At 32.5% G+C, this 26,996-nt stretch overlaps 1 protein-coding gene across 1 annotated transcript; it reads right to left on the bottom strand.

The window, feature by feature from the left end:
• Positions 1 to 519: 519 nt before the first annotated feature.
• Positions 520 to 26,787, bottom strand: LOC128221568 (uncharacterized). The gene is made up of 10 exons (XM_052930173.1): positions 26,732 to 26,787; positions 13,554 to 13,630; positions 8,381 to 8,642; positions 6,780 to 7,068; positions 5,954 to 6,078; positions 5,391 to 5,526; positions 3,300 to 3,455; positions 1,924 to 2,043; positions 986 to 1,181; positions 520 to 800 (listed from the first exon to the last, which is right to left on the bottom strand). The coding sequence occupies exons 1-10, from the start codon at positions 26,737 to 26,739 to the stop codon at positions 520 to 522; spliced, it is 1,650 nt and encodes a 549-aa protein (XP_052786133.1). The 5' UTR covers positions 26,740 to 26,787.
• Between the last annotated feature and the right edge of the window lie 209 nt (positions 26,788 to 26,996).

Here is a 26,996-nt window from a genome sequence, read left to right as displayed (position 1 = left end):
CAGTAACTGCTGACAAAAATAGATCTCAGACTTTTTTAAGTTCAAAAATTGATGTTTAATGCATTTTTCTTAAACCGTTAGTAATGGCTTAAGCTATAAAACATTTATTTTCGAAGGAAATATGAAAATATGTAATTTGATCTTTTATCACTGGTTTGAAGATGTTTACACAAAAATTAACTCTTTACAAGACAAGAATTAAAAAAATGACAAAAACCATTTATCTGTGAGAGTGCAGCTCTAAAGATGCACTCTTACTCCCAAATAAGATGTACCACAATTGATACAATTGTTAATACAACGAAAAGGATGAGTTTAAATTGAAAGAAATGTGCAGAAAACATGATATTTCTCTCTCATTAGACAATAAAAGATCATTGTAAATCTTTTAGCTCTCACTAATCTTTTAATATTGTTGTGTGTTCACCTGTTTAATGAACTGTTATAATCCTGTTATCTGAAATTAATATTTTCCATAACTGCATTTTTTGTAAGTCTATACAGGTTTCTCATTCTTTTTCACACCCTGAGCTGTCTCCGCTTCCTAATTTTAAGGTTTGAAACCTTCTGGTGGGCCTTCACTTGATGCTCCGTAGCTTCGAGTAGGGTTGTTACCAGTTCAAGAGTGGCTGTTTGTAGACTAGGCTGCTGTGTAGGCAGGTCATTCACAAATGCAACACTGGGCTTGGTTGTTTTGCTGGCATCTGTTAAAAAAAACCCTCCACCATTCCACTGCTGAGCTTGGTAGTTTTCCACAGGTTTGCCATTTTGGAATGTCTGTTGCCATAAACTCTGCTTCCCTATGAAATTTGCTGTTGACTGGCACAAGTTCTTGCAAATATTCTATTGGAATACTTGGTGTCAAATCAATGCTCTTATCTGGAGTGTTCCGGCCAGTCTCTGTACCGCATCTTAACACAGCCATCATCTTCTGCTATTATGAAGTGGTGTGGTACAGAGATGCCTTCTATCAGACCTCTCTGACCTTCCATAGTCTTCTTGTAGTCAAATATTCCTTCAAGGTGAGTTGTGATCGGGGATGGGTGCTGGGAGTCTTGCATCTCCTTGTGCAAGTTCGGCAGGGTCAAGACTTCCTGCCTTCTCAGATGACTGGACACACGCGAGAAAACTTGATCAATGTCCTCGTGCGTATGCCCAACCATGAGGAAACCAATTTTCACCTGAAAGATGAAAATAAAAAAAATGTTTCATATGCAACATTACTAAGAGGACACATCATTCAATACCTGTAAGTAATGGATATCTTAATTAGATGTATGAGTGACCTTCCAATTCTTACAACTTCAGTGTCAAAGGAAAAACATAGGTGTAGATTCATAATAGTCTTTTTTCTACTTTCATGTTAAAGTACTATCACAATGACTGCATTATGTCCTATTTATACTTTTATCTAAACTTTCAATGTGTCCATTTTATTAATAATTACTAAATTAAGGTTATCAAATATAAAAAAAAATGTCGAGCTTCCTTTGCAATGGCATCCAACTATAATTGACTGACAGGGATGTGATTGACCCCAGGCAGCTGGAGGGCTGAAACCATTTCGACCATGGGTTCTTTGGGCACTTATGGGGTCAAAAGCACACTGTCGTAGAAGAAAAACTGCCTTTTTAAAAGCTCTTTTTAGGGGTTCTTCTGACTTTAAATTTGAATATCAACTCTAATAACCAAAAGAACTGTGGTAACTTTCTAAATCAGTAAAAAAAGAAATTTTATTTTTATTTTTTATTTTATTTTTTTTTTTGGGGGGGGGGGGGGTCCCTGGGGCCATTAGATCCGCGGACAAATCACATCCCTGACTGTAAATGCATTCCAATAGAATGCTGGAAACATAATCAAATGCAACTTCCACAAGCTTACAGTATATTACATATCAAAACAGATCATAGCTTTGATAATTACCTTCCGAAATACTCTTCTTCTGACAAGCCATGCCATAAACAAAATTATGAACACATTTTTGTTGTCCTTTCCGGAGTTATCCATCTGGATGTACAAAACTTCCGGTAGTCTGCCCGTTTCCTGAAATGATTCATACCACCAGTAAGTAACAACATTCATTGACAAACATTCTATGATGAAAATAATGTTTGTATACCCTTAAGTTAACCTAATTCATTAAAGCTTTAGCACATGCTGCCAGGTCTTCTGGCATGGATGTTTTGAAACCTGACTGATAAATAATTGATGATAGTCAAATGAATTCCTTCATTCTTTCACATATTAAACTTCCAAACAGTAAAAAAAATGCACATCAAAAACATCTCCAAGCAATGATTATTTTTAAGCATACCTTAAATTTTCACCACTTTTAGCTTTAATGCAGACAGCTTTATATTGTTACTCATATCTGTTTCCAGGAAACCAGTGCTACTGTCCTTTTTGAGAGGACATTACAAACTAGAGCTGTCACAGGAGTGACGAATACCCCCAAATGCCGCCTGGACACAGGAATGGCAAACCATTCCTTTGAAAAGAGGCCATAACTCCAAGGTTACTGCACACTGCATCTTCTTTTATCATGCATGTATTGTTTTATTTAAATCTGTTGAGTAATTTAGAAGTTACACTGCTGACAAGAAAAACTAGCCTTTCATGAGTTATCGTCCGGAACTGTTTTTCTACTTTTAGTAACAGTGACCTTGAACTTGGCCCCACCAGCCCCAATATCGAACTTGACCTGTATCTTCTGATGTTACACCTGTGTACCAAAAATTGTTCAAATCTGTCTAGCCTTTCATGAGTTATCGTCCGGAAACCGTTTTTTCTATTTTTAGTAACAGTGACCTTGAACTTGGCCCCACCAGCCCCAATATCGAACTTGACCTGTATCTTCTAATGTACACCTGTGTACCAAAAATTGTTCAAATCTGTCAAGCCTTTCATGAGTTATCGTCCGGAAACCGTTTTTTCTATTTTTAGTAACAATGACCTTGACCTTGGCCCCACCAGCCCCAATATCGAACTTGACCTGTATCTTCTGATGTTACACCTGTGTACCAAATTTTTTTCAAATCTGTCACGCCTTTCATGAGTTATCGTCCGGAAACCATGAAAACCGACAGACCGACCGACCGACAAGCTCACTCCTATATACCCCCTCAAACTTCGTTTTGTGGGGGTATAAATATTCATGGTAGGGATCAAACCAACAACCCTTTGGGTGAGAGAGCAACACTATTCAATTGGAACACTTTCATTCCATTGGAACAATAGTTACCCTTTTATACTGCACATATAAAAAAACTATAATGAAATTTATTTGTTCATAAACTTACTTTACTAATGTCATGTAGAACATGGACAAGGGCATTTATTGTCACATTGGCATCTGGATGAAGTGTATCAGTCCATGTCATCAGGTATGTCTGGTTTGTGTTGTGCACCTTGATGCCAGTAACATGCTGCTGCATTTTGTGAAGATGAGCATCGGCCTGAAAAATATGTTTGATATAATTAAATATTTGGAAACAATCATTAAGGAAGGATAGTTTTAGGTATTACCACTGAGCCAAGAAGACCACAACCTGTGTATGCTGAACTCTCTTCTGATTCTATTCTTCTTTTATGGTTCATTTATTTCATTTGTTACATTTGATAGTTTACAGAAATAACAAAGCTTGAAAGTAAAAATAACAAAGCTTGAAAGTAATAGCATTGATAGGTTGCTAGTAAGTGACCCAAGCACAACACTAAAAAATTCAAACTTGCTTAAAATTCAGTCCATTATTACTTATAGAACTTTGTGAGTTGAATGTGTCGCCTGACCAACTATTTACTGTCAACATAATAGCTGTTAGATTGACATTTTATTCAGTTATAGACAATGATGTTGCCATATAACCTTCAAGTGTAGGTGGCATTTAAGCTATAGTAAACAATGTTAAGCAGGACAAAATTTAAAATGAAAATTAAGAAAGGGCAATAACTCTAAAAATGGAAGCAAGAGTTACGGTTCTTGTGAACTGCACTTGCCTTCAATGCGATCTATCTACATATTCAGTTTCATGTTGAGACCCCTTTTATGCGTGTGACAAAATTTAACCTTGAAAATTAACAAAGGGCAATTACCCTAAACATATAGATGTAAGAGTTATGGTTTTTTGTGCACTGCACTTGCTCTCAATGATATCTATCTAGCTATACAGTTTCAAATTAATATATTTTATATTCTTCAAGATATGCCCTGGACAAAACTTTAAGCATGACAATTAACAAAGGGCAAATACTCTAAATATAAGTAAGCAAAAGTAACAGTTCTTGTGCACTGCACTTGCCCTTAATGAGATCTATGTAATTTTCAAGTTGTTACTCTAATAGTTAGAGATATGCCCTGAATAAGTGAAAACAGGATGCAAACGCCAACAAAGGGCAATCACTCTAAAATATTGAATCAAGAGTTATGGTTCTTGTGCACTGCACTTTACGATCTTTTGCATTGCACTTTCCCACAATGAAGACGCCCAATTCTCAAAATCAACCAAACCCAATCAAAGATTTACCCAAAAAAAACAGACTTAGCATCTAAAAAGGGAGCATTGTGAAGAGTAACAGATTACAAGTTCCTCAAGTGTCAAAGTGATAGCTTTAATAGTTGCTATGAAAGTGACCTAAACACAAAAAATAAGCAACAACAGTGACAATAATCAAGGAATCTGACGATAGCTATTCATTTTTTCTAAAAATCAGATGAGCTTAAAATTAATATGACACTACTATAAGGCTAGCACATGTATTTATAGTTATCAGTGGTCTTCAAATAAAAGTCATGTGTTTAACCCTATGCTCTTATAATTTAAACCCATCCAACTGTTCAATTAACCCTCAACCAGAGATACCAGTAGCCATATTCCTTCCAGCCTATCAGGGTTTTTTTAAAAACCAACAAACAGCTAGTCTCAGAGGCCGAATCAGAGCATCTTCGGTTACTAAAAATCAAACCAAAGGTTTAAAATACTTATTCATTAAAAACAACTTCTTTCTCATTGATGAGATACTTGATACGAACTCGTTTTTTACAAGGCTAAAAAGTAAAAATCATATTGTTCGGACAGCACGGCATTAATCTGTTCTATTGAGAAAATAAACCCTGTTTTATGACTAACTGTGAATCCTTTTCATGAGACAGCTCTTGGCAATCTCTTGGGTTTGAATCCCTGAAAATAACATCTGCTCAATTGGGTACGTTCCATATGATGGTGCCCCTGAACGAATCAAGAGCATATTTATTTTGCCTAATTCAATATTTTGGATGGCATTCGTTCTTAACACTAAGCTTTCAGGTTAATGGAGTATGACAAGTTATTAAAAATTTATGAGAATATTTGTTGTATGTATTCATTATGCATACAAATTAATTGTAATGTTACCTTTGAGTAGACACTGAAACGGGGCAAACGTGTCTTGGCCTGGTCCATACCGTCTATGATCAGCGATAAGTGGCGCCCTTCCAGTCCATCTTTGGCAGCCTTTCTTATGTGTTTGTAATATTTCTTGCGACATCTCCTGAAAATAATGTGCTACTGGATATATATTGCCTCTATTGTGTTCTTAATTTGGGAATCTCTATGATTTGACATTTGACATAGGTGTTGAGTTTTGACCAAAATTTGAACTTCCTGATACTTTTCTTTTGAAAATAAGATTCAGCCCCGTGTCCTAATTTCTGAGCCCATATGTCACCTAGTTTCAAACTTGTCACTGATCTTATCAAGGAAAATATTCTGATTAAGTTTCATGAATATAGAACAACATCTTTACCTCTTAAAAAGCTGTTCATAAGTTCTAAATTTCAAAACTTTTAAAATGTAAATTGTCCAGGGGTCAACACTTTCAAATAGACAGGATTGTTCAATAGGCACTGAGCTTTAAGTGGCAAAATATTATTTGAATATACTTTTAGATGATAGTTAAATATTTATTTGAAACATACGCTTGCAATTCCAGATGAGTTGATCTCAGATTTAAGAATTTCTCTCGATCTTGTTTGCATGGCAACTGCATGAGGCCGGTCTGTATTGTGGCACATGTCTGGCACTGTGGTAGATCATCTGGATCCTGAAAATGATGGAGGTTCTTGTATGAAACATTTTTGTCGCAATCTTTTTCTAAATGAGAATTAATTTCTTTTAACTATACTATACCAAAGAATATGAAGAAGTAAATGAGGGCAATAGTTGCCCGGGACTGCTGACCTGAGGCCTGTGGGGTACATTTAGGATCTTTGAAAAAGATCTCTACATGAGACCTCACTCCTTTAATTTTCACAGTCAGTTATTTTATACTTGCTGTTTTCAAGTTACAGCTATGACAAAGAAAAACAACATTATTTTGACCTATGTCCCACACATATATGACTTTAATCTACAGACCTAGAGACTTATCAATGTTTGAGTGTCTTCTCATGGTTAACATTTTTGTGAATTTAATTCAAAATTCCATTGAAATGCCAATGTTACAGCCTGAACAAGCTGGTTATATGGAAATAAGACTGCATTCAAGGCATTAACCTTAAAAAGCCTTTATAGTGAGCAATTGAGGGAAATTATAGGAAATTCATAGTCCATGGTCAACTTTCAGCCCGATAGACAAATCAACACCTTTGCCCAACAGAATTGAAGCATTCTACTGTGGTGATTGAAGTCAAACTATTAGCCAATCTAATTTGGCAATAATCAATCATATATAAACATTACCAAATATATACATACGGTGATACCAGAAATACTTCTACACAACTAAACTGCCGAATTAAATACCTTTCTGATTTTTACATTCGGCATCTGTTGCAACCAAATCTCGTGAAACCGGCTCCTTGAGACAGGTCGAATTTTGCCTTGCTTCATCTCATCTTCGTATGATTTGAACAGCATGTCTTTGGTCAGACATGCAGGAAGATGCAGCTCCTCACGGTCTGGCTGTCTGTCAGCAAAAAACCTGATGTAGTCCTCGAGCCATTTAGCTGCATGTACTCCTGCCTCAGTTGGTCTTCTGACTCTGGGAACTTCAGAAGCAGGAGCCTCTTTGCCTTTCTTTAGATTCCAAAACCTGAAACAATTAACATATCAAAAGTGAATTTAGAATTACTTGCCTAAAAAAGTAAGTCAAAGACTGTTACTATATTTCTACTTTTAGCAACATTGACCTTGACCTAGACCATATTTCATGGGGCCCAAAACACAATTTCATAAAAGATCTCTATAACCCCTTCCTCTATACCAAGTTTGATCACAACATGTCAATTCTAACTTGAGTTAATCAATACCAACCATTTATCTATAAATAATAATTTTTACTGTAACCTTGATCCTATGGGACCTAAAAGTTTGGTCACTATAGGTCAACCCAGGTATAATTTTTCTAACGGAAGGTAACTTTGGTGGTGCTGTCCCACCAGCCTGCCCTGACAGTGACACAAGTCATTCTAATAATTGATTTCCTGTTATGAAAACCTTGATAAGAATATTAAAATGTGCCTGTCAAAAACACAAACAAACAAAAATAATCAAGGGCCATACTTTGAATTAAAGGTTAAAATGGGGTTCTGTGACCATATCGTAAGATAGTCGTAATTAAATGTGTGAAGTATAAGATCCATTCAGAATGGTATATAAGTTTGTTTTTTTATCAAATCACAACTTTTCCTAATACTTTAATCTAGTTTTTTTTTAAGTCAATCAAGGGCCATATAAAGGATAATAAGGATTTATGTAACCTCATTGTGTGATGGTCCTAAACAACTGTGTTAAGTATTAAGTCAATTAATTTTAATTGAATTGATGTATAAAGGTTATTAATAAATCTTTAAAACTTAAGATCCATTATCAGGAGCTATAATTTGTATAAAGGATAATAAAATTATGGAGTTTTTGAATGAATCACCTCATTATGTGATGGCACTGTGTGAAATATTAAGTAAATTCAATGAAGGGTTCAATGTTTTTTTTAAGAAAACTTGATAGCCGAATCAGGGCAAAATAAGAAAAATTAATTGATCAAAAAAGTAAAATTTGGGCTCCATGTCTCTGAATGGACAAACACACAATTCAAAACTCATCTATTGATTTGAATACCATTTTGCACTGGAATGTTGAATAAGACATACATGAGGATATACAAAACTGTTTTTCATATAGAGCATTAAAATATCGCGTCAATTTCAATAATTAATTTAATAGACATAATGATTATGTTCTTCTCTTACATCTTGTACATCTATTTCTGCAATTAATGCCAATACTAGTTAACACAAACATAATCTTAAAATAACTAAATGCTGATCCAAACATTTAAACATAACTGTATTTAATTTTTCCTATTTCACATTTATAACAACAATTGAGTGCTGTATAACTATTACCTTCTTTTTCCAATCTTATGGATGACCAAGAATCCCTCTTCACAAATAACATGGCCATGGATTTTGTATAAGCCCTGTGCATCTCGAATTGTTTTTCTCAGCCACTTCCGCTGATCTGCTTGCCGTAGTGCCCAATATTCTGTCCGGCTTTCCTCGACTTGTTCAGGTGTGAAATAGCTGCAACATCTTCGCTGGCAGCAATCTATTTTCATAACACTGTGCATCTCCTGGGATGAGATTGCTTCTCGAGAGCGTTTGTTCCCTAAAGTTATAAAGATTGTATTGTATTTAAATGTGGCAAACAAACTATTGTCAGCCTCCTTTGACTTCTTAGTTGTTACATGTTCTGAGAGAACAGATAAGAATGTCAACAAGAGTTCTGCATGGAATTCATTTCTTTGAAGAATTTTGAAAAAGCACTGACTATGGATCACTCATATAAAGTTTCATAAACAAGAGGCCCAAAAGGGCCAATGCTCTACTGGGGTTTGTGTGGTCAACATCACTGTTGTCGAAAAGAACCAACCCTTATGGGTATCTGAATACTCAAAACTGAAGACTGTATCATGTTTGCAAACTTTTATTACACAATTATAGCATTTTTTTTACTATCAAGGCCCATGATCTAATCATTTCAAGGCCCATAATCTAGGCATGCATGGGCAGATCTAGCTGGTTTTTGAAAGGAACCCAGCTCTAATGGATATCCAAATACTGTACAAGTACGATTTTTTTAACGAGCAATTGTTTACTGACATACTCATTTTTTTACTATCAAGGCCCATAATTTGGCATGCATGGGCGGATCTGGCTTTTTTTTTAAAGGAAACGAGCTCTTATGGATATGTAGATTCTGTACAAGTTTCATCGAGATACAATAAAAACTGAAGGCTGTATCGTGTTAACGAGCAATTGTTTACTGACACACTGATTTTTTCATACTATCAAGGCCCATAATCTAGGCATCCATGGGCGGATCTGGCTAGTTTTCGAAAGGAACCAAGCTCTTATGGATATGTAGATTCTGTACAAGTTTCATCGAGATATAATAAAAACTGAAGGCTGTATCGTGTTAACGAGCAATTGTTTACTGACACACTGATTTTTTATACTATCAAGGCCCATAATCTAGGCATCCATGGGCGGATCTGGCTAGTTTTCGAAAGGAACCAAGCTCTTATGGATATGTAGATACTGTACAAGTTTCATTGAGATACAATCAAAACTGAAGGCTGTATCGTGTTAACGAGCAATTGTTTACTGACACACTGTTTTTTTATACTATCAAGGCCCATAATCTAGGCATCCATGGGTAGATCTGGCTGGTTTTCGAAAGGAACCAAGCTCTTATGGATATGTAGATACTGTACAAGTTTCATCAAGATACAATCAAAACTAAAGGCTGTATCGTGTTAACGAGCAATTGTTTACTGACATTATTTACCACTGATCATGTAAGTTTACAGCATCAGCTAAATCCTCTGTATATGTATTCATGTAACTGGGTTTAAAGATCAACATTAAAAAAAACCCACTAAAATATGTGTGTTTGAAAGCAGGAAAAGCCAGTGTAATTTTAGATGGACAATTAATGACGAAATTGTTGAAGTGGTGGATAACTTTTGTTACTTAGGTATTAACTTTTCTTATACTGGGAATACGGATAACGCTGTAAAAATGCTGAATGAACAGGCTTTAAAAGCATACAACCATCTACTATCTGTTTTTAGTAGATTAATACTAGATATTAAAACTAAACTATCGTTTTTTGATGCTCTAGTTGTACCAATAATTTTATATGGATCGGAGATATGGGGAGCATATGATCATAGCGAGCTAGATATACTCCATTTTAAGTTCTGCAAACATATTCTTGGTGTTAAACAACTGACATCTAATGTCGCAGTTTTAGGCGAGCTAGGACGGTTTCTATTGTCAGTTATATGTAAAGAAAGGGCATTAAAATATTGGATAACAAGAGGCACATCAGTGCCTGTGCTCCACTGGACAAAAGGTTCAAGCAAAGACCACCTAACGAACATTTTCGTCAAGTTTCATAGAAATACAATCATCAATTTTTGAGGAGAAGTTATTTAAATATTTTTTTACTTTAATAGCTCTGGCTGCCATGTTGTGCAGTGGACCGAAATGATTTGGGCAATTTGAGTAAAGGAGCACCAAACAAACATTTCTGTCAAGTTTTATCGAAAAAAGGTCATCGGTTTCGACGACAAGTCGTATAAAGTTTTTTTTATTTTTTAGCTCTGGCAGCCATGGTGTGCAGTGGATTGGAACCATTTAACAAATTTTGGTTAATGACCACCCAAGGAACATTTCTGTCAAGTTTCATCAAAATCTGATCATCGGTTAACATTTAATCTGAATAGATTATGAAGCAAATATCTAACCTGAACAAGAACTGACGAGATAGAATCGACTTGGTGTTTCACTTACACTTTTCGGCCATTTAAGTTACTAAAAATAGCTGTTTCATAAACTTTCAGAATGTCACTTAAACGAAAATTAATGTTCAGTCTATATATACTTTCCTATGTATAAATGTAAGGTTTTTAAATTGATCTTTTTGTGAGAACTTTATGCTTATATGTTTACTCATAAATTATTATTGTTTAAAAATTATTTAAAGATGCTATATGTGAAAAATTAAGACATTATTTTTTTTTTATTAAAGGGAGGTAATTTAGTAGTAAAATGTAATCAAAGCTATTAAAGCATGGCATTTCTTTTCTAACCATGTTGATATTATTACAGTCTATTCAAGCAAGATGCCTTTTGTTTTTACATAGTACCCATAGGTTCTGAAAAACAAGGAGCACTATTCCCAACAGAAGGATGTCACTCCCTATCACTGCATGAGCATCATAATAAAGAAATGTTTACTCAAACTGCAAGCTGCTCAATTGAAATAGGTATTTACCTCAAGCATACAGTTTTATAATGTGGCAAAATATCGGACTACTAGATTGTCATTCGGACTAGTAAAATATGCCATTATGCTAGTCCAACTGGCTAGTAGGTTAAAATGTTTTTCGTGAAGACTGCGGACGAGAAGTCCTTAAAGGTTTTCTATTTTTAACTCTCGCAGCCATGTTGTGCAGCAGACCGGAACCATTTGGGCAATTTTGGTTAAAGGGCATCCCGATGAACATTTATGTAAAGTTTCATCAAAATCTGATAATCGGTTTCTGAGAAGATGTAGTTTAACGTTTTTTTCTATTCTTAGCTCTGGTGCCCATGTTGTGCAGCAGACCAGAACTGTTTGGGCTATTTTGGTTAAGGACTACCCAAGTAACATTTCTGTCAAGTTTCATTGCAATACGATCATCGGTTTCTGAGGAGAAGTCGTTTAAAGGTTTTTCTATTTTTACCTCTGGGGGCCATCTTGTGCAGTGGACCAAAACCATTGAAGCAAATTTGATAAAGGACCATCCAAGGAACATTTCTGTTAAGTTTCATCAAAATCTGATCATCTGTTTCTGAGAAGATGTTCTTTGAAGGTTTTTCTATTTTTTGCCCTGGCAGCCATGTTGTGCAGCGGACCGGAACCATTGAGCAATTTTGGTTAAGGACCACCCAAGGAACAATTCTGTCAAGTTTCATCAAAATCTGCCTATCCGTTTCAGAGGAGATGTCGTTTAAAGATTTTGCTATTTTTAGCTGTGGCGGCCATATTGTGCAATGGACCAGAACCATTTGAGCAATTTTAATAAAGGACCACCCAAGGAACATTACTGTCAAGTTTCATCAAAATCTGCCGAACCGTTTCAGAGGAGATGTCGTTTAAAAAGATTTTGCTATTTTTAGCTCTGGCGGCCATATTGTGCAATGGACCGGAACCATTTGAGCAATTTTGGTAAAGGACCACCAAAGGAACATTCCTGTGAAGTTTTGTCAAAATCCGCTTATCAGTTTCAGAGGAGATGTCGTTTAAAGTAAAAGTTTACGCACGCACGCACGCACGCACGCACGCACGCACGAACTCACGACGGACAATCTGTGACGACATAAGCTCCATGGCCTTCGGCCAGTGGAGCTAAAAATTAATATGAATCCAAATTCATTAATGCACCATGGGTTAACAAAACAATCCAATATTTATCATAATAATAGCATAAGTCCTGCTAGTAAAAAAATATGGCACTCAGCTATGTCTGATTTGTTAAACAGAATGGGTTATGGTAACTTGTTAGTTGATTTTAATACAGGTTACAATTATTTTCCTTTGTTAACCCAAAGAGTACGGGATCAATATGTTCAAATGTGGTATAACTTAATAACTTAACTTAACATCCCAACCAAAAATGGAATACTATTGTAGATTTAAAAAATATTTTTTTTATTTGAAGAATAATTAATGTGTGTCAAAAATGATAAACACCGAAAAGAATTATCAAGATTTAGACTGTTATCTCATTCACTGGAAATAGAGACTCACTCAGACTGGTTGATATACAAATATTAACAGAGAAAACAGAAAATGTAAACTTTGTTCACATGATACTGTTGAGTCTGAATACCATTTTCTACTTTGTTGTACAGACTATTCAGACCTTAGAAAAAAGTATCATATTCAATATAATTGGCCAAATATGGCTAAATTTAAATATTTGATGTCAGTAAAGAGGGATTTATTTTTACAAAACATAGCTAAGTTTATATATAGTGCTATGAAATTAAGACAAGAAAAGCTAGAAGTTTAGCTGCTTCTATTGGTTATAATTTCGTATATATTATTAGGATATTGCTTTTGTAAAATATATATATGTAATGTTATCATATAATTGCTTTATAAATCAATATACTTTTGTGTCTTGGCCATAAGTAGATAGTTTGTAAATGGCCAAAGGCAAACATGCCGATTCGCCAATAAACTTAAATATTGAACCTAAAAAACTTGATTATTTTAAACATTTATAATGTTGGTCCCTCAATCAACTTTTGCAACGCTGCACAACCTTAAAGGAAACTTCTCACAGACTATTGCAAAAGATAATTAATTTATTAACCAAAGTAAACATAAACTATATTTGACCCTCACTCACAGTGAGACTCATGCTTAGTCTTTTGAAACCTGAGATCTATGTTACTTATCCATTTGCATAGTCTGTGAGTCTATTTTTGGTTATTAATATTGATATATGTGTGTACTAACCATGGACTGTATGCTGGCCATGTAATGCTTGCAAAGGGCCTGGCTCCCCTTCCTTCATTGTGCCTTCTAGTGTAGGTCTGAAAAAATGAGCTATCTTTAATAATATTTGCAATAAATTATATAATTTATTATATTATATACAATACTTGTTAAAAAGTAAGATCAATTTCTTTTTATTTGAAGATCAAGCATAAATTATGAAAAATGTAATTATTTTAATTACTTAAATCATGTTCATTATTAAGAGCATTACCTTGTGTTCCACAGGTGAAGCTTAAATAATATTTCCAAATATGAGTTCACTAATTAAGCTCAACTAATTATAAGCAATAAAAACATAAAAAACAATCAGAAAACAGTTATTCTCAACATGCCATCTCCATAAAAGCTGAAGAAATAGCCATGTCTGTGGACATGTTTTGTGAATGATACCATGGAAATTGAGATCAAAGTCCAAGATAACAGCATGATGCTTATGAAAGTTTTATCTCCATTTTGATCTAAGGCACTTGATCTATTTGAAAGAGGTCATTTATATCAATTGAAATATTTGAAGTTTTTTCTAAACAGAGTTGTATGAAACATATACATAAACAATAAATAATATGGTTATAATACAATAAATATATAATAAGAAAATACAGAAAAACAACTTGAAGTTAACAGTTTGTTATTAAGAGATCTGATCGAAGAATCATCCATTAAGATTGAAATATAGATGATTAATCATTTGATTACAGAAATTCTGAGCTATAAGTTGGTAATATAGTGATGCTAAGCTTAAATGGAAGAATAAGATCGAAAAAGAATTCTAGATTTCAATTACAATTTATTGTAGTAACACACAAAAATTAACCAAAAATTATAGGAAGTGCAATTATAAATTCATGCATTATGATGCAAATTGCAATCAAGCAAGTTATAGAAAGCTTAAAAGTAAAAATCTAAAACATTTTAGATATATTTTTTAATCTGCATGAATTAATAAAACCAGTAATTATATATCAAACTATTTATATACTGTAAGGTTTTCAAACATGAAAGATTATCTTCACAATGTTGATTGACAGACTTTTGATTAATTGATTTGAAGTATTGATAATTGTTGCTATTAACTTTAAATAATTTAGAAAGTAAGTTTAATATTGAACTTGTATAATTATCAATTCAAAAATTTAATTCTTATTCAATCCCCAAATCATGTTATTAATTTATTTATAGCTTTAAAAATATTAATTGAAATTGCCAACAGGTTCAGATCTAATAAAAACTGTAAGAAAATAACTTGAGTTGATTTGTAACACTGGGCAGCTTTAAGGTTGGTTTTAGGTTAAAAAACTGTAAACTTTCTCTTGAGGGTAAAACAGATGGATCTTAGCTAACTTCTTTTAGCAATGTTCACAGGCGCAAGTCACAAAATAAAAAATCGGCCTATATATATGTTTATTAAGATATTATAGTATATAGCCCATATAGAACATTAAAAAAAGTTTGTGTCAAGTACCTGTGGCAATGTTTTTTATGAACTTGTAAATGATGATAATTCTTATTTGCCGTGGTGATATCTGAGCTATATGATATTGAAATATTACTCTTATTTTATTCAGATGATAAATGGTACTTTTTGCAAAATCAGCTCTAAATCTCTAAAATTTATTCTAAATGATGTTAAAAATTACTGGGAAAGCGTGGGATTAAAAATAAATGCAACAAAGACGAAATATTACAACCATGACCTGTGAAAATTGGAGGGCAACACATACAAACTTACAGATTTATAATTTAGTTTCCCAATAGAATTTTGAATTCCTAATCAAATACTTATAGGAATACATTTTGAACAAATGGCAAATTCAATAACTCTCAAAAACTGATTGCTCATGCATCTTTTTCACTGAATGAATTGATCATCAAATAAATTAACAAAACTGACATTTCCAATAATTAGTATTATTTTGATGTGTTAGTGGGCTCTGAGTTCTGTTGTAAATCTGGGATATGTTTTTCTGATACTTGGCAAACTGAGGTACGGATAATATCCCCCCCCCTGGATGATTGCCCCCCCCCAGACATTAGCCCCTAGGACCATAGCCCTCCCGGAAGATAGCCCCCCCCCTTCTTAGTGAAAAAACGGACGATATCCCCTCCAATATTAAAATGCATATTATAACCAGTTTATTTAAGCAAATTTGCAAAACATAAAATGAAACAACCCAAAGGCATAAATCAATGAAAAAAAATCATGAATAGTGAAAAATAAATGGAAAAGCATGTGATTTTACAATGAAACATTTATTATTTTAAAAGTTAATTGTTTTCTCTGTTATTTGTTGACTAAGCACTTATTTAATAATCTTTGATCAGTAAGTTCTCACCTTTAATTATCATTTGCATTGACTTTTAATTATTTAATAGGGTGATAATCCTTAATGCGATAATGACATTATATGTTTTATTTGTTTTGAAGATGTTTTAGTGCAATCCAGTTGATAATTACTGATTGACCTAACACATTAATTCATAATAGTATACAATTCACATGGTGGAAACATCAAAGTTGTTTGCCTAATTGAACGTCAAATAATACTTAAATAAAGGGTATTTATCATTTGTCCAGTTTATAATTATACTTTGAGTCATTTACATTTCACAATCCAATGCTAAATGAAGATTTTGCTTGTCGCCCTATATAAGTCAATAAATATTGATAGCATTATTCATTTTTAATTGATAATTACAATACGAAAATTATAGACACATGATGCCAATTTAAGCTGCTACTCCAGATATCAATAATTTACCTAGATTAAGAACATATACACATTATTTAAACATGCTAGCTTTTATTACAGAAAAACACTTGAAATAAATTTCAATATGCTCTAGCATGTTTTACAATTTCCACCCATAACCTTGGAACCAAGACGAGCAGGTATATTACTTGACTCATCGGTAACTGAAAGGATACATGTATAATGCAATATGCGTTTGAATGTTATTTCCAACTACAAAAGGGGCACACAATATAGGGAATTAGAAACAAGTTCTTCAAGAATTATTTTTTCCACTCTGGCTCACAAATTTGTATTTGTGTTAAGTTGCATTTCAAGACATTAAAAAGACCACATATAGATTAGCAAAACATATTTACTTTGCTATACAGCTAAGAAGGATTTCTCATAACATAAGGCACATATTTCCTTTAATACCTGATTGAGTTGCTGCTATATTTCATGTTACTTTTCTAACAAATTTTTACATTTATAACCTCTTGCAACATTAGGATACTTTATTGTTCATGATAAATTGCAACTAAAAAGTGAATTCCTACACTTATTCAATCATATATAATTAAGGCATAGCTGAAATCTACAATAAAGTTATTTTTCTGCAAAACAAAAATGTAATCTTTTGATAAATCACTGTTGGCTTTCTTATTGTTTAAATGCAAGTTAACTTAATTGCAGCATATTCCATCCGAGGATATTGTAACCATTCTTTTATCAAAATATATGCCAGTAAAGTTTAATTTAAAAATAAAGAGTACATGTTGATATTCATAACAAGCTTAATGAGGCCTTTTGTTTATCCTTTCTATTGGGTTTTGCATTGTTGCATATATGTACACTGTACAACAGGTATAATTTAAGTACTGTAAACCTGTGTTAACATTAAACATTAATTCTGTTCATATTTTTCGAAATAAAAAAGGAACTTTGTTTTGAATCTTTCAACAGAACTAAAACCAAGTTTCTATAATAATATTATAATCATGCAAAGCATTGACAATGTTCTTGTAAGATTTATGGCATTTCCTGAAAATAAACTGGCTTCATACTTCAAAGCATTTATGGCCTGTTTGTATGGCCCTTAAAGTGTGATGATGGTGACACCATTCTGTGTATTAGTAACATTCAAAATCAACAGGAAATGCCCTTACACCAGACATGATGGTCATAAAAATTACTGTTAAATTGGTAGAATTTCAAAATTATGGTTTTTACATCTCATTAATATACTGTCAATTATAAAATAATAAATTATAATATTATATATATTTCCAATTTGCAGCAGCAGCGTTTTCATTTGGGAACATACAAGTGATAAAATAAGTCCAAAACAAATAAGGATAATAAACACTAATTTTCCTTCTATTTCAAAATTTTATTGACTAATTTCCTCACACCTACACACATCCAGTCACCTCATGTTTTTCATGATTTTATTTTTTTGGGAATAAATTAGGAATGTTGTTTTGGCTTGGGTTAACAGACAATACTCAGCAAAATAAAACCAACTTAAATTACTAATTTTTATTTTAAATGAAATATGATATAACATAATTTTAAATTATTATTCAAGAGTGCAGCTTAAAGAGTGACAATATTAATTTTTTATCTATTAAAAAAATCCTTATTGAAGAGAAGTTCAAAACATTCCACCCAAATCTGTAAATGTTTTTCATATAAAGATATTTTTTTAACATTAATACAGAAAAACAGACTCTGAATACTGTTTTCTTCATCCTAAATAGGGTGATGTAATAAAAAGAAATTCTGTTTCAGTCGTAATAAATTGTAGCTTAAATTAGATCTTTAAACAATTTTTGATTCAGTTCAGGCTACTTACAACTTAAGGTACTACAATTTTCATAATAATTATTGTAAACAAAGATATGTTGATTTTTCATATGGTAATTTAAGGGAATTAAGGAAAGGAGGAGAGTTTAAGTTGTCACAATGATAATGAATACAATAAGAATTGATTTTTTTTGTCACTTATAAACTTTAGGAATTCATTGATCTGAATTTTGTCAACCTTTAAGTGATGATTCATTCAATGATCATATTTGTAATATGAACAATTAATGATCACAAAGAGAAACTGGATTTGTTATAATTTAAAAATTGTTTTTGCATAAAACATTATTTGTTACTAAAATCTCCCCGCCTCCATTTAGTGTCAATCTTTACATCAGATAATCTGGTTGGCTAAATTTCCTGACCAAGAATAAAAAGCTTTCGGAGTTATCCAATCAACATCCTACAACCTAATACCAATAAATCACACCCACTTGTGGGTTAGATAAATATCTAATGAAGTGCCTTAATTAGCATTTACATCTACATTGTACAATCATTTGGTATGAAATAAAGTGTGATTTATTCCTACATTTTTGTTAGGAAATAGTATTATTGATTTGGATTAATAATTTGGTTTTAAACTTAATAAGTGTTAACATATTATATACTCATCAAACAAGAGTCCTGTTATTATCAGTGAACGAAAGATGGAACAAGATGATTCCTGGTTCTTTGAAACAGTAGCCAACCCGTGCCCAGGGAAGAAAGTTCTAGCAATGAGGTTGTTATTTTTCACAATATATTTACATCGGTGTTATAAATTTTGTATTAAAGGGTGAAAAGGAAAAGGGATATCTTCTATATTTAATAAGGAAAAGGGTCTATATCTTCTATATTTAATAAGGAAAAGGGTCTATATCTTCTATATTTAATGTAACTTCGTTGAACCTTTTCGCATTCCTCCTTCAATATGCTGTTTTTATTTTAGTGTTATATTTCAAAAGGATATGTGTACCATTGTTGATATTGTACTTATAATGTACAAATGTAGCTTCTGAGCTGAGAATTTACAATTGCCTAAAACATTGAAAAGGATTACGTCATTTTAATTCTTGCTAAGATAAATATATTCTTTATATTTAGAAACAGATCATTTGGTATTGAATAATGATAATATATATGGTTAATTCAACCCTTCATCAATACGGTCCTATGTCCTAAGCATGACCTTCACCCTTTCGGCCCCACTTTCCATGATTTTAAAAATGACAATCATATTCAAATTCAATACATACACATGTATAACATACATGAATTTTGAGTAATACTCCTAAAATGACTATTTCCATTTATGGAAAATAACAAGAACTACATGCATATTAAAAAGCTGAACACACCAAAAATTTTAAATGATTACTTGTATACTGCTTAAACATGCTGATATGTTGCAACTTAAAATTAAATGATGTTTATGATCAATTCAAAATAATGATACCTTCAATTTTAATATATTTACACCAACAGTCTTATTACCATATTGCATTCTTTGAGAACTTTATGAAAAGGGACTATTATTTATTTATTTTTTTACTCTTTGATATCACAATTGTAAACAAATTTTAAAATGTAAAAAAATGATTGTGTCAGTGATTAGGTTCAAACTGGTGTTGTCAAAATTGCAGTTTGTCCTAAAATGTATCCACAATGCGTAACCAAGGTTTACCCTTGTTGGAATATTTAAGCTATTTACCTAACTTGGTAATATCACCTGATAACATTGACTAGTTATATAAGTCACTCAGCTGATCAAAAATTAGATAGCATATTATTACATTTAAGTTAAAAAATTGATGTTAGTAACAGTTTAAGCCATAAAACATTAATTTTGAACTGAAATATGAAAACCTGTGATCTGATCTTTTGTCAGCCACCTTTCATCAATGGTTTGCAGATATTTACGCAAACATTAGCTCTATTTCAAAGACAAAAAAAAGTTGTAAAAATGGTATATCTGTGAGAGTTCAGCTTTAAGGTTCGGTTCATTGGTACAAATCATTTGTGTAAGGACTCATTATTCAAATAATACTATTTAAAGCTGCACTTTCACAGATATAAGATTACAGTTTAAGAAAAATGCATAAAAAATTTGAACTAAAGTATATAAATCTGCGATCTAATTTTTTGTCAGCCGTTTTATATTTATAACGGGTTTCCATGGATTTTCGCAAAAATTGGCTCGTTCCAAGACAAAAAAAAAAAGTTGTCAAAATGTTCAATCTGTGAGAGTGCAGCGTTAAAACAAATATATTATCGGATGATTTCTTTCGCTTAAGATTTCAAGAGGCGCAAGCTGAATATGACATACCAGATCAAAAATTAGTCCTAATAATCCTTTTATTATATACATTACTAGTTTAAAGATCACTAGAAAGCCACATGTTTTTATATTAAATTTTATGTCTTCAATATTTTTTTGCATAGTAATGTTATGACATGAAATCACAAGAGTGTAATTTTAAATATAGGGTTGGGCATGAGCCTATTGTGAGAAAGGTTGCAGAGATTAAACCTCAAGGAGAAGACAGGGTTGCAGTAACTGCATATGTTGTGAGTAAATAAAACAGTTGGTTTTTTTATAGTATTGACTTAACTCTTAACATGTGAAATTTGATTATTATTGTGATTTATTCAAAACTTATGTCAGAAGTGTATATTAAACCTTAAGAAATCTGTTATTTTTTTCTTCACAAATTTAACAGTAAAAGTAATTCACAAAGTAAATTAAAAATATCAATAGATCTTTCCAGCATTATGTTTAATACATGTCTAAACATGGGAAAATGTGAAATAATGATTTTCAGGGCATGATGGCAGAGATCTTTTTGCTGCCAATTTCAACATTTCTGCCAACAAGCTTCATCTTTATGGCATTGAGCCACATCTCTGAGTCCTTGACCTTCACAAAGATGATTAAGCACATCATGGATGAGGCTCAACTGACTTTTTTCAGTCATGGTAATTAAAAAAAATATTGTTGAAAATAAGTCCTTTGTATAATCTCACTATAATATCACTAACTAAGCAGGCCGGAAATGTGATTTTTTTATTTAATATTGTTTTGTGTTAAGGTACAAATACAATTTTATTCTAGACTAAATCTAAGAAATTCTGATATTATTGGCTTATTGGAAAAAATTGCAACAGTTTGGTTCATGGACTTTGGCAATACAATTTAATGATTATAAACAGGTCATTTATAGTTTGGTTTTTAAAGAAATATTTTTATATACTATGACTAATTTTCAGATGCCGAATCTCCAATCCCACGACCAAAATACAAGTGTCCATTTACATTCAGCCATCGTGTCAGGGTAAAAAAAACATGATGAACTTATATAAATAAAACAAAATGAAACCCTATCAGATTTAGTAGCATTTAGATTATTTATATAGAAATGTTTAAAACATAATTTTATAAATTGAAATTTGGGTAAATGATGTATATACATGTTTCAAATTATAAACATGACTTGGCACCAATTAATCACGAAGCACAGAAACACCTTATCCTTCATCAAAGAAGGATGCAAGTTGTTAATATAATAATTGACACATTTAAAAGCCAATGTGTCCCAACATTTAAAAGTCCATGACAAAAACTTGCAATGAGTGTCAATGACCATGGTGTCTGCAATGTTAAATATTCAACATTTTTTTCTAAAAATTCAAAAACATTATATATTGATAGAAGAATGAACATGTTACATTTTCAGATAATGAGAAACCTTCATCCTGATGTGGGCAAAGCAGGGGATTCAGAGATACTTCCTACAAAACTGACAAAATGGCGACGGCAATGTGAGCAGGCAATGAATTACAATGTATGAACTTAATTGAAAATTAATATATATATAGCTTGAAATAATAAGTGTAAATCCCCTTTTCTTTATTGAAAGGATATGAACCTCTAAGCTATTGAACTTATAGAGAAACTACAGTTCATGGACTTATGTTTTGATGAATTCTGTGCAAGAAAATTGATGTTTTTATCATTATAGCATAAGGTTCATGAACTTCTTTTGATGAACTTGATGAACAGTTCATGAAAAAATCATCAACTTTGTTTTATGAACTGTTAATTAACTAGTATATGTTGATGATTTTTTTCAAGAACTTGATGGACAGTTCATGAATGTTCATAAACAGCTCATTAATGTTCATGAAAAGTTCAACAGTTCATGAACAGATTCTCAACAGGGTTACATTGGAAACCAAATTGTTTTAAACTTTTTAAATGTCTATTTCATACTGACCCTATAATTTTATAGACTTATTGATAATCACTATTATAATATTAAACATTATTCGATTGATATTACAGGGGTATGGAACACACAGCCAGTTTGGAGGGTTGTTCAAGGAGGCTCTCTCTTGTGCTTGTCTGTCACGCCGAACATACAAGCTTCTGGACAATATCATGACCAAACACAAGTACTTAATCTTATTAGCGTATAGCAACATAGAGTTCATATATAAAATATAGTAAAACAATTGCAATTCCTGTCAACTTGAATGCACTTCATGTAAGGTTGAATATATGAGTAGTTTTTCAATAAACAAGATAATAACCCAATATATAAACAATAAAGCTGCAGTTCATGAGTAAGTTACTAAATTTGTCACATATGACCAAAATATATGGTTAAAAGACGAGTCCATAATTTTGTATATAAATTAATATATATATACCTTTCTGTTTGTATATGTGCTTTAAATAAAACAGCATTTATTGAACTCTAGGGAGGTACAGTAAATTATTTTATGTTATTTTCAGTGATCTTCACATATCCTTTAAAGGAAATATGATACGGGGAATATCAGGCTGCTATGATGAGTTATACATCTTCTCTGTCCTGCGACAGGTTGACGACGGTGTTATAGGTCTCCAAGAGATGAACGAATCTCTGATAAAAGAAAAGGTATACTCCCAAAATAAGACAATGAGTCTGGAGATTAATTAAATAATGTTGATGATGATGGTGATGAAATTTGTCTTAAAGTTTCTTACAACTAAATGAAATAGGAAGAAGACAACAGTGCCGTACCTGAAGGAGGTACATTTTTAGAAACCATCATTAATTTCAATGTTAGTAAAAAAAAACTTTTTTTTTCAGAAGAACACACGAGAGTGTCGACCGAGCCCAGATGACCCTGATGCCAAACAGGAGCTGGCAGTTCTTAGAGCTGAGGTGGCAAAGCTAAGGAGGGAGTTGGTATGTCAAGAATAATTGCATGTCTGCTGAGATTGTTAATTAATTATATTTTTTACATTTCTTAACACTTTCTATAAACATGTATAGTAAAGATGAAATCAAGCAAATGGAACTGCAGAATACCACTTCAGCTGGTACTTGTAATATTCTACTTAATTATTACGCGAGAACAATACTTTACTTAAATCTGGAAGAGAAGGTATTATAAAAACACTGCTTTGAAAGTGAAATATCTTCCATATGAATCCATTATGATCTATTTTACAGCCGCAGAAGGCACAGAAGGTGGCATCCCTAGAAGAGGAGCTTGCAAAGAGAAAGCAGACTGGTCACAACGGTGAGGTTAGGACTGATAACAAATTGAATTACTTTTTAGATGGAATGGTTTTAATTGTTATTCACTTTAATTGGTCTCAAAGGGAAATTAAATCTCTTTTTTTTGCCAAATTGTAACCCATATTGATATGAGGCAAGGCATTTTAACAATAATGCTACATGTAATACAATTAATGAAATATTTATTTTATAATTATACCTAAAAACAATTATTTTGCCATAAAACTTACCCTATCACTCACTAGATACTGCTATAAGTAAAAAAGTGATTTCTGATGAAATTCAGAATGGACAATGAGTAAAATAATGATAAGAAGATTTCATTATTATTAACTAAAACTGTTTCAGGCCCGAAGAGACATCTTCAACTTTGAAAGTCCAATTCCTGGAAATCGGACTTGTCGGTACAGCCGCCCGCCCTGTATTTGCGGTAAGTTTTTACTGTCCAAGTTTTTCAACCTTCTTTGAAAATTTAAGTCAAATTTTATGTGCATTAAAAAATCTTGAATACACTGTATTCATGTGGGAATATGCCATAATTTGGAAGGACTGTTTTGATGGATCCTACATGTTTTCTTTGGCAGCCTGACAGTGACAGTGATGATGTCTCACTTGGGGCAGGGTCTTCCATCTCAGATTTGGAAAATACTAATGATCTACACGCAAACACCTTCCTTCAAGACAATGACATCTTCACCAACAACTCTCTACCAGATATTAACATGGAGCCCGAAATGTCGTCAACACCCACCAGCAACTCTATTATTGATGAACATCACAATGAATCTTTAACAACAACCAACTGCAACATGATCTCCAATCCAGAACTTGATGACATCTTCTTAACCCCGGAAGCCACAATCCTTAAGCCAATACCATCAGAAACTGTTATCAGAGGACAGGCCGAAAGCAATACAAATAGCAGAACCAGACGCTCATCAAAAAAAAAGGTAACTTAAAATTGGTTTACAGTGTTTAGAAAAGAAATAAACAGGTACAATCTAAAGGGATAAAATATTATGTAAATGTTAGATACCTTGGTTGTATTATCAGACTTGTTGCAATAGACCAACCCAGAATGGAAGCTTGTTATTAAAGAGATATTAATAATTTCCAAAGCTAAGCTATAGGCAAGGTTATTTTCAGAATAGTGTGAATGATGTTTTTTCTATGACACTCGTGAAATAATATCATGATCTTACACTGAAAAAAAAATTACTTTAAGGAAAAATTCAACGTCGGTGACTCAGTCAACGCCTTGTTTAAGAATAGGGCGCCAGGGGACAATTTTGAGGAATTTTACCCAGGAAAGGTTCTTGCAATCCTCATGTCTGGTATGTCATTTTTATTTAATTCATTGATTCTGTGCTAAATCATTTATTCTTTGTAGACAGCCATTAAAAATATTTCTTAGATACTCAATACTCAAAATTGTTTATAGATTAGATTGTATTAGTTTTAAAATGTAACCGAAACTAGAGTTATTTATGCAACATCATCAAGTTCCTTGTATAACACTTGATTTGGGTCAGTGTTATAAATTTGCATCAATTTATAAAAAAACTTGAGCAAAATTAACTATGACTGTGTTTTTTCCCTTAACAGGTGATATGCTGAGAATCCAATTCGAAGATTGTACAAGGACAGTTCCTAGTGATCATGTTCAACCTAGATAAATGACACTGAATATTATAAGCACAAAACATTTACATGTAAAACCATGCTCCTGGTAATAATTTAGGACATAGAAATGTTTAAGTTTCAACATGTAACATTTTTCATCCAGTATAAGAATTATTCTTGATTATAATTAATCATATAATTATAATTAATTATTATAAATGTGATAGCCAAACATTTGCCTAGTTTCTTTCGCTTTTGCCTCAATTAGGCAAAATGTGAAACTGGCACTTTTACACTTTTAAACCAAAATAATAGAACTTAATAATATTGTTTTAATATCATAGAATGGATGGTATACATATCCTTGTCTAATTATTTTGATTTCGGCTCAATTAGACACTTATTGGCTTCAATAACAATTATAGTTTGATGTTAGGATTGTATGCACTTCTGTTATAAATTATATATTAAGGTATAATTGAACTCTGTTATCAACATGAAATAACTAGCACATTTCTTTTACATGAATCCATATTAAATGACTTATAGAAGTTGAGGTTTCATTTCTTTTGTCTTTTCACAACCATGTTCCATGTACATATGTACATATTTAATCTCACCTACAATTGTTATGTGAAAGTATTTAATGCTTTGTTCAAATTCAATTCAAGGGAGGAAATAATGAAATATCGGCATTAAAAATCTTAAAACATTTTGACATCAAACTACATATGATGTGTTTAATGCATATGAACTGGTTTTATTTGAGACTATACAAATAAATCAAAACAATGATTCTGTGTTGTTTTGAATGTTAATTGATGGCTTAAATAAATGTTTGTAATAATTAAGTAGAATAATTGTAAACAGATGGCCAGTTAGCAGTGCCGTAGCTACACTGAGGCACACCGAGGCAGCTGCCTCGGTGTTTTTCGGGGCAAATAGAAATTAGCTTGAAAAATAACTCTTTTCGAGAATGCAGGAAATCGCTTCTTGCAAAAAAAATCAGGGGTGGGGGGATGGCCCCGGACCCTGGACCGTTCTGCCTCGGTGTTTTTTTTTAAGTCTGGCTAAAGCACTGGTTAGGTTTAATTGACTCAGCTGGTGGATATTTTGTATGTTTAAGTTTATGTCTGGAAGATGCCACATTAACCAAAGATGTTTCATACGAACTTAATAAAACAAAAACTCTTCAAGATAATTGTATAAAAACTCGAAAAGTGTTCGGATTTGTGACTTTTAGCCAGTACAATTCAAGATGCAATTCATCCTCCATAAGTGCTGGTGTCAAGTAAGGGTCATACTGATGTATATTTTTCAAGATTTAAACTCAGGTGAATAAATGATATGAAACGCTACGTACCTGTTCATAAAATGTGAACAAACAACCCATGATTCTAGTCTCTGGCTGGCTTGGGGCTTGTTTTGCCAAGTGATGATCTACTTGGTTGAAGTGATAAACCGGTTTTGATGAAGATGCGCTGCACAGATCATCTGTATTACTATATAGTACATACATTTCTACATAAGTTTTGGGAAATACTATAAAATGGATTCAAATGTGTTTTTTTTTATCTTCATAAAATCTAAAGGCCCTATGGTATGCTGATTATTTACTTTTTTAATTG

Source organism: Mya arenaria, chromosome 16, assembly GCF_026914265.1.
Source record: "Mya arenaria isolate MELC-2E11 chromosome 16, ASM2691426v1".
NCBI classification, from domain to species: domain Eukaryota; kingdom Metazoa; phylum Mollusca; class Bivalvia; order Myida; family Myidae; genus Mya; species Mya arenaria.
This window is presented reverse-complemented; position numbering and strand designations above follow the sequence as displayed.